Below are 12,983 nucleotides of genomic sequence, written 5' to 3'. Positions count from 1 at the left end.
CAACAGATACTTGTCTAGCCTCAACTTAAATACTTCCTGTAGTCTATCCCATTTGTAGTTATATGGTTGAAAAGATTTTTCTTTGTTAACCTGAAGTCTTCCTCCTTCTAACTTCTTCTCATTGGTCTTAATTTTCTCCCTCTGATACCACACAGAATAAATCTCTCTCTTGCACATGTCAGCAATTCATGTATTTGAGGTGATCTATCTTCCTTAGTTTTCTCTCTTTCAGATTCAAGCATTCACTTTAAGTTATACTCAATGTAGTATGGATTCTGTATCCTTCCCCAACCTGCTAATACTCCTGGTTACATCCAGTCTGTTAGTGTGCCTTTCAAAACCTGGATTTCAGCACTGAACAGGTCCTCTGGATGCAGCTGGGTGGCTGTGGATTTCTGTGGTGGTTATAAAGTAGCTGGTGTAATATTTACCTTTTCCTATTTCTTTTAGCAGGATTATCAGTCCATTTATTAAGGTTATTAAGTATGAAATGTCCAATTTCCTTAAGTACCAAGTTTGACAGTTGATACCTCTGACATTTCACTTTGACACTTTTTGTTTTATTTTTATTGTAAAGGTACATCCTTAATCTTTCAAATACATGTTGTGGCTTGGATTATCTTTTAAATTTTTTTTAGAGCAATTTTTGTGAAACCACGAGTAAGTAAAAAATCTGTTATTTTCGAATGTGAGTTCTTTTGTGGAACCAATGCATTATGGACATCTTGAAATACCAAAGTGTTTGAGAAGGATGTGGCTGATGAATGCACAGTACGTCGATGGTTTGAGAAGTTCCATTCTGGTGATTTTAATCTTGAACATGAGCCATGTGGGTGACCTGAGACCAAGGTGGATAATGATGAACTGAAAGCTGTACTAGAAGTAAATCCATCTCAAACTATGCATGAATTAGCAGCAAGGTTTGATGTTACTATTCCAACCATATTGGACCATTTGAAACAAATTGGCAAGGTAAAGAAGCTGGATAGTTGGGTTCCACGTGAGTTCCACATGAGTTAAATGAGTGTCAGAAGAGAAATCGTCTCTAAGTGTGCCTTTCTTTGCTGTCAATACATAAAGGCGAACCATTTCTACACCATTTCTATCATGTGTGATGAAAAATGGATTCTTTCTGACAATTGCAAGCATTTGGCACAATGGTTGGATAAAGATGAAGTGCCAAAACACAGTCCAAAACCAAATACTCATCCAAAAAGCTAATGATGTTTGTTTGGTCCAGCACTGGTATTCTTCACTAGAGCTTCATGAAACCTGGTCAGCCAATTACAGCAGATGTCTACGGCAACCAGTTGGACGAAATGATGAGGATGCTTGCAATTAAGCAGCCAAGATTGGTCAGTGGAGACAGGCCAATCCTCTCACAAGACAACGCTCGACTACATGTTCCACATGTCACACAAACAGCACTGCTCCAACTACAGAAGCTGGACTTGGAAACTCTCAACCACTGTATTCACCAGACCTTGTACCAACTGACCACCACTTTTTCCAGGCTTTGGACCACTTCCTACAAGGAAAAATACTCAATTCTCAACAAGCTGTGGAAAACACCTTTCGTGATGTCATCGCTACTTGCTCTCCAGGCTTCTTTGCTGCTGGAATAAACAAGCTACTGTTGAGATGGCAAAACTGTGTCAATAGTAGCTGCATACTTTGATTAATTGTACTGTGTCTTGTTTGAGATATAACGAACTATACTTTTGATATGAATTCAGACATTTCATATTGAATGACTTGATAACATTTATAGCCTTTCTCTTTCATTGTCATTAGCTTAGTGAAATTGACTTATGTTTTCTGCCCTTGGAGTACAGAGACAAGAGTGAATTACATAGTACCTGGATACCTTTTCTTTGGCATTTTCCTTCTAGTGTCTTTTTTTCCCATCCACAAAGATATGAGTTGCAACTCACATTTTATCACCATTCCTCCAACTAACTATATGATCTCTATTTTTTTAAAGATTTAAACAGTGTAAGAACTCAATTTGAATTTTAAAAATACCTCAACTTTTTTCCTATGATCTAACCCACTGAATTTTACACAGTTGTGACTTTAAAAATGCCTTCCATCCAACATGTTTGTGGCTCAATGCACATAGATGGGCCTTTGCTTAGCAGCTGCTAAAATTCCATTGTTTCACCTCTGTTTCCAGCAACATAAGAGATTAAACTTCAGTAGGGATAGCCCCCAGCAGACTAATAGTGGGAAGAAAATAAACTGACACAGGAATCCTGACAACCAGTGATTAAATAAATGGAAAGAGAAGTGTTTTTCAAATACTATCTATACTGAAATGTTCCTGTCCCTGATAGCATGCTCCAGGCTGGCCACTAGAGGGCGCAGCCAGATGCTTCTTCCAAACCTGCAAAGAGCTGCTCAGAAGCTTCCGACTGAAGTCTGAGATACAGGAGGATTGTGGCCCCATCCTGATCTATTGAAGTGCCTTTATGCCTTGTCTGTAAAATAAATTCTTTGACTCTTTCTAGCAACACTGTCTGAAAGCCCAAGATCAACATGGCAATTTGGTTTCTAGCGAGGTCCCTCTTCCTGGCTTGTACACAACCTCTTCCTCACAGGGTCTTTGCAATGGCAAGGGGAGGAGGGGAACCACATAGAAGCTCTCTGGTGTCTCTTCTAAGGACACTAATCCTATTGGATTGAGTTTACCACCCTTATGACCTTATATAACCTTAATTACCTCCATAAAGCCCTCTCCAAATACAGTCACAGTGGGCATTAGGGCTTCACCATTTGAATTTTGGGAGAGACACAGATGTTCAGTCTAATAACACTGTTATTCTGGGCTTGTCACTTAAGCCTAATTTATCTTAAAAATGGATTGCTAATGTTCATCATAGGGTTTAACACGTTAACTCCCACATGAGTTGTATTTAACTCACGCTAGTTTTGAGCCTGAGGCCTCATAAAGCATATGTAACTCACAGGTCTCTTCACCTTGCTAGCTACAGGAACTATTTTTAAGTTGCATATAACTCACACACAGAAAACAAATAACAAATTTTCATTAAGTTAAAAAGGATCATTTTAAGTTTTTATTCTATTTTCGTAATAAAACACCATGGCCCCAAGGAAAACTTTTTTTTCTATTGTTAACTAAAGGTTTTAAGGCTTTAGCCCAAAAAAGTACCTGCTATTATCTATTGAAGTTATCATTCTTGTTTTTTGTGCTTAGACTTGCCCATAAACACATAACTTATAGCAAACCAGACAGAAAAGCCAGGTCTCTTGACCATTGCTTTCTCATCTATCAGTTTAGAAAGTGATGATATTCTTCTAATTTTATCGTTTTGAAGACATGAAATGCAGTTCCCTACATTTCTGTAGACCGAGCACAGAAGATACATGCTATATCGTTTTGAAGACATGAAATGCAGTTCCCTACATTTCTGTAGACCGAGCACAGAAGATACATGCTAGTCTGTGAGATACATACTCCAAACACTGTGTATAAGAGTATAGTCAGCTGGTGCTGGGCATGGTAGCACATGCCTATAATCCTAGCACTTTGGGAGGCCGAGGTGGGAGGATTGCTTGAGGCTAGGAGTTCGAGAACAGCCTGAGCAATGTGGCACAACCTCATCTCCACAAAAAAATAAAAGATTAGCTGGGCATGGTGGTACACTCCTGTGGTCCCAGCTACTCAGGAGGCTGAGCCAGGAAGATTACTTGAGCCCAGGAATTTGAGGTTGCAGTGAGCTGTAATGACACCACTAAATTCTACCCTGGGCAGTAGAGTGAGGCTCTCAAAAAAGAGTACCTGTCACTGAGTATCCCCAAAATGGGCTGTCTTCTACCCATCTGTGTGTTCCAATTGGCCATTACTGCCCCCAGCATATAGTTGCACCTGTCTGTCTTGTGGTGGGTTCTATTAATAGTAGTGATTCACTACCATTTGTAGAGTGCTTACTGCATGCAGGCCCCCTTTCCTATCCATTTTACATTCATTATCTCCTAACAACTCTCTGGATCTCCTAAGAGTACACTATTTTAAAAAGGAGAAAGGTGAGGCATAGAGATATCAGTATTTTCCAGTCATACAAAATTATGAAGACAAGATTTGAGCCCATATACTACATTCCTAATTGCTAATCTATTTCAATGGTGGTTTATTTAACCTTTTCATAACCTGCCTCTTGTGGCATATTCTGCTTGACCAAGGTCTTGCTGTACTGGATGTTAGATGTTTTACATCTCCACATACCCTCCATTTGTTTATAAAGGTGTCACATTGTAACTCGAAAATGGATTTAATATATCTTTTATTTTTTAGCACTTGCTATGCTTTTAATGTAAGAACATTTCTATTTTAATTTAACATCATAAGTCTTTATGTTGCCACCACTTTTAGTATTTCTTTTAAATATGCTCTGAAAACTTTGGGTATATTAATTTCAATATAAGCCAATTATCTAATTTTAAAACTTTTTATATCTCATTTATTAGTTTTTTGACAACTTAAAGAAATTAGGCTTCTTACTCCTAATTACCACAATTAAAAATGCAGTGTATATTGAATCATTCTGGGTAACAAAATTTGTGGGTTTCTTTTCTTTTTTTTTTTTTTGAGCAACCCTGGATGCTATTATAAAAAGCTGTTTTGTTATTCAAGGGCTTGTCCAATAGAGGGCAGTAAAAACAGTTTTTTTTTTTAAAAAAGTTGGCCTGATGCCTTTTAATTTCCAAAAGATAGGGATGATGTTAATTTAATTTTTTCTTTTAAATAAATTACTTCTTTTTTATCCTAGGCAAAGCTGGATATTGCATTTGGAACACACCACACGTAAGCAATTTTTATGAAATGGGTGAATATGTTATTTTAATAGATCAAAGGATACTGTTTCAAAAAGTAAGTGACCTTAGAGGGCCTAATATTGGATGGTTTTGCTGGGGGAGGAAAAAACTATCAGTAGTGGATTAAGTGGAGTTGTTTTCTAACAGCTTTAAGACAAAATACTGAGATATTCTGGCTGTGAGCATGAAAGTATAAATCCATGAGTCAGAGCTTTCTACCTTTGGTTCAAGACTTTTGCTATAGCTGGTTTGGGAATAATAGATTGTGATTGTTTGGTCCTTGTGCTTATTGATGATTGTATGTGTGTAAGTCATGTGCCTGTGGATTCTACTCCTTTTAAGTTCTATGACTTTTATGAGAATCTAAGTTGTATAGAATAGAAATTGTTAGGTCAGCTCCATACTATGATTAAAAGAAAAACTATTTTACCAAAAGTTGTCAACTTGTGGGTCTGATGCTTGTCCCTGCTTGAGATAGCTCTTTCAGAATAATTTTCTAAGATGTGAAACACAAGAACAACTTTTCTGTTACTTCTGTTTCTGCGGTCCCCAACCCCTAGGCCACAGCCCGTTACCTGTCCATGGCCTGTTTGGAAACAGGCCATGAATCACTACCTGAGCTCTGTACCACACCCCCACCCCTCCCCATGACACCTCACCCCCCAAGCCCCAGTCCATGGACAAATCGTCTTCCATGAAACTGGCCCCTGGTGCCAAAAAGGTCAGGGACTGCTGTTTCCTTGACACATCGCTCCTGATATCAACTCCCATTTTACTTACATTGGTTTTACAGCTGTTTTACAGAGCCCTTTTGTGTAATAGGTTCTATAAATGAGAAAAAAAATAAGACATGGTTGTCACTATTTCAATATTTTTATAATCACATTTCTCCAGAATTTTTTCATTAAATGAATGTGACAAAATCTCATCTTCCAGCCCAGTAGTGGAAATGGGTAGCCTGCCGTTTCAGGCATATTCCTTCAAGGCAAACAAGGAATCTCATAAGAGAGAGTGTTGGTCCTGAGATTTGCCACAAACTGCTGTTTTCCTAATTTTATCATGACCTGGAATGATGGCATTATGTTCATTTTTTCTTCATATGCTTAAAATTATATTTTGCCAATCTGTTTTGAAAGGAACCAGAGCAGAAGGAGTTGAGCCATTTTATGACAGAGGATGGCTGTCAACCATACATCATCTGATTTTAGATACTCTGAATAGATGTTGCAGCATCTAGAAACCATCCCTAAGTGGTAGCTTTAGTCCAACAGAGGACAGGGTGTGAGGATTGTTGCGAGTGAACTCAAGTACCTAACTCAGGTATAAATTCTTTTTATATCACTAAGCTCATAGGATGTTAAGAATATAAAAAGCCTTCAAATAGGGGCATCTCAGCAGTAATGGGCAGCACCAGATGGGAAGTCCTGTTCCCCACCCTTAGCTGAAACCCTAGCATACGTTCCTTCCTGATTCTAAAATACGTCCAGCAAGCCTTGTCACCAATTTGAGTTCTGGCTGTGATTTGCTAGACCACCAGTGCCAGCTGTCTATGCTTGCCACATGTTGTGTGCTAGCAATAAGCACTATGTCTGCAGTCACATGGCACTTCTGTGCTAGCAGGTAGTGGGAGAGCCCTTGCTGTCATTTGCAGGTGTACTACGACTCGTAGGAGAGCCTGACTATGGTAGGCCTCCCTAGGATCTTAGCACAGTGATGCTTAACTGAGCCTAGGGGGCTATCTTTTGTTAATGCTCTTATGAAAGTTATTTGGTCCTTCCTTTTACCTTTGTAGATAAAGAAACCAAGGCCTGGAGTTAGGTAGGTGATTTTCCTCAGGCCAGTGGTAGTGACAGAAATAAAACCTATTTATTTTAACTTCAGTTTCTAATTTGTTTGCTCACTGCTAAAATTTACCTCATTTCCGTTGGTCCATTCACCTCTCTATCCCCCCAAACAAGCACACACTTTGCCGGTTAAACCAAACAGAGTTCTTAATTCAGAGTTTAAAATGCCTAGGGAGGTAATTGTAATTGAACCTTTCCAAACGTTGTATTAATAGTATCTGTAATCTGTTGAAATGCCTGTATCTTGTAGAAGATTGTGCTTATATCTTGATATTTTGTTTGTTTATTTTAAAATGTTTTAAGAATTATTAAATAGCTGTTCTTGACACATAGCTCTGGAGGATATAGAGTTTTTGTTCTTGCAGTTTTTTTTCTTTTGGTGAGAGACGAAAGACAAACGTGTGATTGGAAAAGGAGAAAAATCTTCCAGCTCATGATGATGGGGATGTAAACTGCCTTCCCAGCCTGGTGGGGTAGAGCTAGCAACAGTAAATAGGAGCCAGTCTTTGAGATTGCAAACACTTCAGCAAGCATGTATTGACTGAGTACCATGTGCAAAGCACATGGAAACAACCAAGGTGTGGCCTCGTCCTCCAGAAGCTCATACTCTTGTTAGGTACAGTAAACCTGCTCTATCTGGTTTTGGTAGGATGCAATCCTATGGTCTTATCTCACAAGGTTTTAGAATGATAAAGCTCTTCAGTTTCCTCCAGAGCTGAGAGTGAAATTACCTCTGATGGTCCTAAGAATTGATAAGGGGGAAAGAAAGAAAGCCAGAGCAGCTGAATGTTGAATGTCCAAGATCAGTAGCTTGTGGCAAACAGCAGAGTGGGTGGAATGTGCCTCTCTCCACTAACATCTGTAGCCAGGCCTGCATGTCACTTAGTTCTCACCAAGACCCCATCTTCCCCCTCTCACTCCTGCCCCAGTAGCATGAGGTGTTCACTGTTGCTACCACCAGTGCTGTGGAAGCTGTGCACAGGGAAGGGAGAGCCTAGCATCTGGTACGTGTGATCCCAGCAAGCTCTTCTGCTGGCCCGTTTTGCAACCTTGGATGATCTCGGTTACCTCTCCCAGCCACAGATTTCACAGTTGTAGAATGAGAAGAACTGCTCTGAATCACTGTGAGGATTTAGCGTGATAATATGCAACGAAGCTCCTGGCAGATAGGTGCTCAACAGATACTAGTTTTCTTTCTCCCTTTGGAGGAATAGCTTCATATTTGGGATGTGTCCCTTTTGCTGCCCCCATAGCTTAGACAATATGGCAAGTCTGCATTCTTCAAGGGAAATTTCATTCCTTGCCCTTTTCTATCCATTTTTAACTAACCATGACCTTATTAATACTACCGTTTTGTTTGTGGAAAGATTAATATAGCTCCCCTTAAATTAGTCTGTAATTCTGTTTGATAGTATTCATTGACATCAGTGCATGATTTTCCTTATAATTGATGTCTTGACTAATGGAAATATTTGTAAAACTTATACCATGAATCCATAACTGACTTATTCTTAATTATAATCAGCTGTTGATTTGGCAACTGTGTGTGTCAATTTGCCCATGTTTCAGGGAGCACATTTCTTAAATGCAAAGAAGATGGCTCGGCAGCTGTCATTTCTCCAGCTTTGCATTAATTTACTGTTTGCCAGCTTGGGTTTATTTCTCATTTTGGCATGAGCTAAATATCTCATTCCTCTTTTCTATTCTTGTATCCTTTTCCTTTTTATGCTAACCTCATCCTGCCCACGTAGTATTTGTGGTGGTATTTATTTGGGGAGAGCCAGCGGTTCATGTTTTTTCCCCCACATGTGAACTGAGTTATATCAGTGAGTATTAAGTAGCATTTTTGCCTCAGTGGAAATGATAAAATAACACAGTTACAGCCTTGAGAAGTGACACTTTAGTTTGGGAAAGAAAACATAGATTCCTGAAATAATTAGAAAACAATAGAGAGAGAAAAATCATCCATTACTAGATTACAAAATAAAGCAGGGCACTGAAGGAGAAATGGGTATGTGTAGGTGAGAGCGTTTTGCATTTATCAAAATGTGTTTTGCAATTTCTTTTATGTCCAGTTACAACGGTCTGAGGCAGTCCCAAGGCAGGGTTGATTCTTCAAGTTACAAGTGAAAAACTGAGGCTTAGGGACGTTGAATGCCTTACCTAAGGTCATCCCACTTCTAAGTTACAAAGACTGGTGCTCAGATCTTCAGACTGCAAATGGAAAGCTCTTATTTCTACCCTATTTCCTCTCTCTCACTGGAATTAAAATAAGAGAAATGTGTCTAACTGGAGGTCTGGGAGACCCCATGGGAAAAGTGGACTCAACTAGGTCTGACTGGAATTGATGAAGAGCAAGGAACACTTACCTCAAGCCCAGATACACCCTGGTGATGAGTGTGGCATCTATGGAATATAAAAAATCAGTCTAATGGAAATGAAGCATCTTTCAAACTTTTTAAAATTGCAGCTCACAATAAGAAATACATTTTACATTTCAGTCTACTGTACATAAACATACCTATGTGCTGAAACAAGTTTCATGAGCCAGTTAAATATATGCGGTATGCTCTGATTTATTCTATTTCAGTTGTTTAAAAAATACTAGCCATGATGCAGCAAGAGTTTCTTGACCATACTTTGGAAAACCCTGAAGACGTCCCCGTGGTCCATAATAGTAACAGATGATGCTAAAAGATAAGGTGTCAGACTGGAGGGGTTTGAAGTGCCAGGATTGGCCAGGATGGGGCAAAAGTTCATTTACCATCCAATACTCTGAGCATTTTTGGAACATTGTCTTCTACCGGTCACTTAAGCAGACTTTCATAATGGTAATGTGTACAAGGAAAGATTATAAACGTAAAATTTGGGTAATATGAGTTTAAAAAATCCCTTTAGCTATATGTTATATTCACATTAGAAAGGTATTACATATTTTGAAAGTACTGTTAATGCTTTTTGATCCCTTTTCTGTTTTTAAAGGAAAATGATGCTACTGCTCTACGAAGAAGGCCTCCGGGTTGTCATACACACCTCCAACCTCATCCGTGAGGACTGGCACCAGAAAACTCAAGGGTTCGTAGGCGCTCATTTACTTTGTAGCTGTAGTTGTATGTGTTGAGAAAAGCCAGAATGTTCACTTTATTCTTTTTTTTTTCTATTTTTTTTTAATTATAAAAATAACACACATGGCATAGAAAAGAGAATACATACAGAAAATCACAGTATTTTACTACCTACTCTCCCGCCCCCTTTGATCCACTGAGTTTACAGTTAACTACATTAACCACATCTTTGCTACCTCAAGAGCTTTAAGCCAGGTTGGTCTCGAGCTTCCAGATTGGGTTTGGGGAGTCATGTAGCCCTGTCAAGAAAGGAAATGAGATTAATATAACTTGTTCTTAGGGGAACAGTAATTAACCCAACTAAAGGGATTTATCGAGATGGCCCTCAGTCTCACGTGGCTCCAGGAATCCCACCAGGGCCTCAAGCTCATTCTGAAGTCACAAGCTTGAGCTTACAGCAGTAGGGCTTCCTTAGGCTTCTCTGTGGTGGTTGCTATGAAGGAAGAGATTAAGCGTAAGGGTTCAGGGATTACTTTCTTATCTTTTATTTTTAAAATATTTTTAGCTGAAATTTTTAAAAAAATGTATTGACTAGATAGTTGCCTCAAATGATTGAAAACTCAAAAAAGTACCAAGCCTGTGAAATCTCCCTCCATCTTGCCTCTGCCAGCCACCCCGGTATGGGTTCTGTTATCTCACACTTAATCTATATTCTGTTCTCTAATACTTTGCAGTTTCATGTGGTGGGTTGTGATACATTTTTTAAAACTTTCAGAAGCACATTTTTGTGTGTAATCTCACTTCCTAATGTGTCTGCCGTGGCTCTGCTGATCCTTTCCTGCTGTACAAGTGTTCCAGCTGTCCTCTTCAGCTGCCTCTCAGTCCACCTGTTAATTTCTCACTTTTAAAATTATTTGGCCCACGATAATAATTTTCTCATCTTTGTGAAGTGTTAAAAACGCCTCATATCTCAGCATCCTAGTTTAGAAAGTCGTCGTCTGTCGTGTTCCTCATCCAGAATGCTCCTGTGAGTGAAGCTCTAATCCAGGAGGAGCCTCACTCAGCCTGTGGACTCCAAGTTGCTGTTGCAAGAAAAGACGCTACACGTCCATCTAGCCCAACCTGGGCATTTTACACACAAAAGGGCAAAGGCCCAGAGTGGTCATTGAGTTTGCCCAAAATGGTGCAGCCAGTTAGAAGCACATCTAGGTCCAGAGCCTGGACTCCAGCCCTTGTCACCCCATGTTACCTCCTATGCCACCAACGGTCTCCCCGGGGTAGGAGGGGAAAGTATGAAATGTCATCTGGTAGAAACATGCAGAGTTCAGAAGATGCACAGCCAGGAGTCCTTGTAGTTCTGATGCTTCTGGCCCTATATGCCTGCATCTTGCCAGTCTCCTTTGAGGGCTGCCAGGTAAAAGGAATTGGGCAGTTTCTCTTGGTTTTATGGGTAGAACCAGGGTTGGGAGTCTTGTAGTTCTGATGCTTCCTGCCCTATATGCCTGCATCTCACCAGTCTCCTTTGAGGGCTGCCAGGTGAAAGAGGAATTGGGCAGTTTCTCTTGGCTTTATGGGTAGAACCAGGGTGGGGGAGTCATCACAGATGGGGGAAAAAATAGTAACAGCTAAGACTTTCTGAGTGCTCCTTTAAGCCAGACACTGTTCATTCATTGCCTCATGTGTGTCTTTGCAACAGCCCTATGAGGCATGACAGTTAACCCTGTTTGCAGTTGAAGAAATTGAAGCATAAGAGATTTGAAGTCATGCTTTTTTTTAATCTATGGAGTAGTTTATAGAAGGATTGCAGTTAAACATAGTAGTTTTTCATTTGTGGGTATAACACAGAAGTTTTGGCAAAGATCATTGTTTTCCTTTGGGGGAAAAAGAATTGAGGGAAGAGAATCTTTAATGTTTCTTTACTGACTTAAGTGTTTAAAAGTTTGAGATTGATGTTAATGTCATATCATTAAATATGGTATATGCTCATTCCAGACATTGCAAAGTATAGGATATGAACATATCTCAAACTGCCATAGCATTTACATTATGAAAATGAGTTTGTTTATTGAAAACAGATTTTCATATCTCTCTTAGTAAAGATAACATTTGATTCTTATTTCCCATTTCCCATCCATGTAGCTAAAGAGCTATATGGATGTAGACAAGGGTAAATTCTTTTGGGGATTACTACAGGTGGTATGGATTTGCTGAAAGCATTAGGAGCAGAACTCTTAACTACTGTCATCAAGTCTCAGAAAGCAATATATAGGTACAGAGATAAGACCAGGAATAGGAAGGTGTGGTGAATGAGAGGGAGCAAAGGGAGATGTGAGTTGGGAGAGGTGCGCAGAGCCTGCCTTACTTGTCTTAAATTCATGACAAGGCATTCAGAAATAATACCGAATATGATGGGAAACCATTGGAATCATGAGATCAGATTTATGTTTCATGTTTCTTAAGAATCATTCTGTGTGGAGATATATAGTGAGAATTCACTTCCTTGGGTAAATGCATAATGGATACAGAGGTATCATTGTGATCAGTTGTGTTCCTGACTGTTAAAGGTTATTTTTTCCATTCCAGAATATGGTTGAGCCCCTTATACCCACGAATTGTCCATGGAACCCACACATCTGGAGAATCAACAACACATTTTAAAGCTGATCTCATCAGTTACTTGATGGCTTATAATGCTCCTTCTCTCAAGGACTGGATAGACATCATCCACGAGCATGATCTCTCTGAAACAAAGTGTGTGTCGTCTTATCAATTTTGAAGTATTTATAATAAGCTCATACCTTGAGAGCCACGTGAGGTCTGGAATGCAGGGGCCTTGGAAAGAGGTGGGGTGATATCTGGCTGTGCTTCATAATGTGATAAGGGGATGAGCAGATGCTGTAACTATCTGCTGTCATTAGCTCATGGTTCTCAGGCATTAAAGTGGCAGCTAGTGAATCTTTCTGCTTACCTTAAGTCTCCACTGGGGTACTCTTAAAATTATTAGTTCTTTGCCTGGTACCTTATACCTTGTAGGTGTTACATCATTAGTTGATTTGCTTGAAAATGAATTTGAGTATCAATTACTACTATTGAGGAGGCATCACAAGAAAATGGGTTGGCTCTTAGAACGTTTCATGATTATTTTGGTTTTCATGTGTATTTTGTGGGGTTTGTTTTTTGTTTTAGGTGCCCAAAGCATATCACTATGTTCTATAACCTGCATTTTATATCTTTTTAG

At 39.4% G+C, this 12,983-nt stretch overlaps 1 protein-coding gene across 4 annotated transcripts in view; it reads left to right on the top strand.

Annotated features, from left to right (window-relative positions):
- Positions 1-12,983, top strand: part of TDP1 (tyrosyl-DNA phosphodiesterase 1) — a 77,575-nt gene that overhangs the window by 13,822 nt on the left and 50,770 nt on the right. For all 4 annotated transcript variants that reach the window (XM_045562128.1, XM_045562122.1, XM_045562140.1 and 1 more), the window contains 3 exons: positions 4,791-4,825; positions 9,663-9,755; positions 12,329-12,496. In XM_045562128.1, the coding sequence (XP_045418084.1) occupies positions 4,791-4,825; positions 9,663-9,755; positions 12,329-12,496 (296 nt within the window). The remainder of the gene's footprint in view (positions 1-4,790; positions 4,826-9,662; positions 9,756-12,328; positions 12,497-12,983) is intronic.

The sequence above is a fragment of the Lemur catta genome, chromosome 1 (genome assembly GCF_020740605.2).
Source record: "Lemur catta isolate mLemCat1 chromosome 1, mLemCat1.pri, whole genome shotgun sequence".
Lineage (NCBI taxonomy): Eukaryota > Metazoa > Chordata > Mammalia > Primates > Lemuridae > Lemur > Lemur catta.
This window is presented reverse-complemented; position numbering and strand designations above follow the sequence as displayed.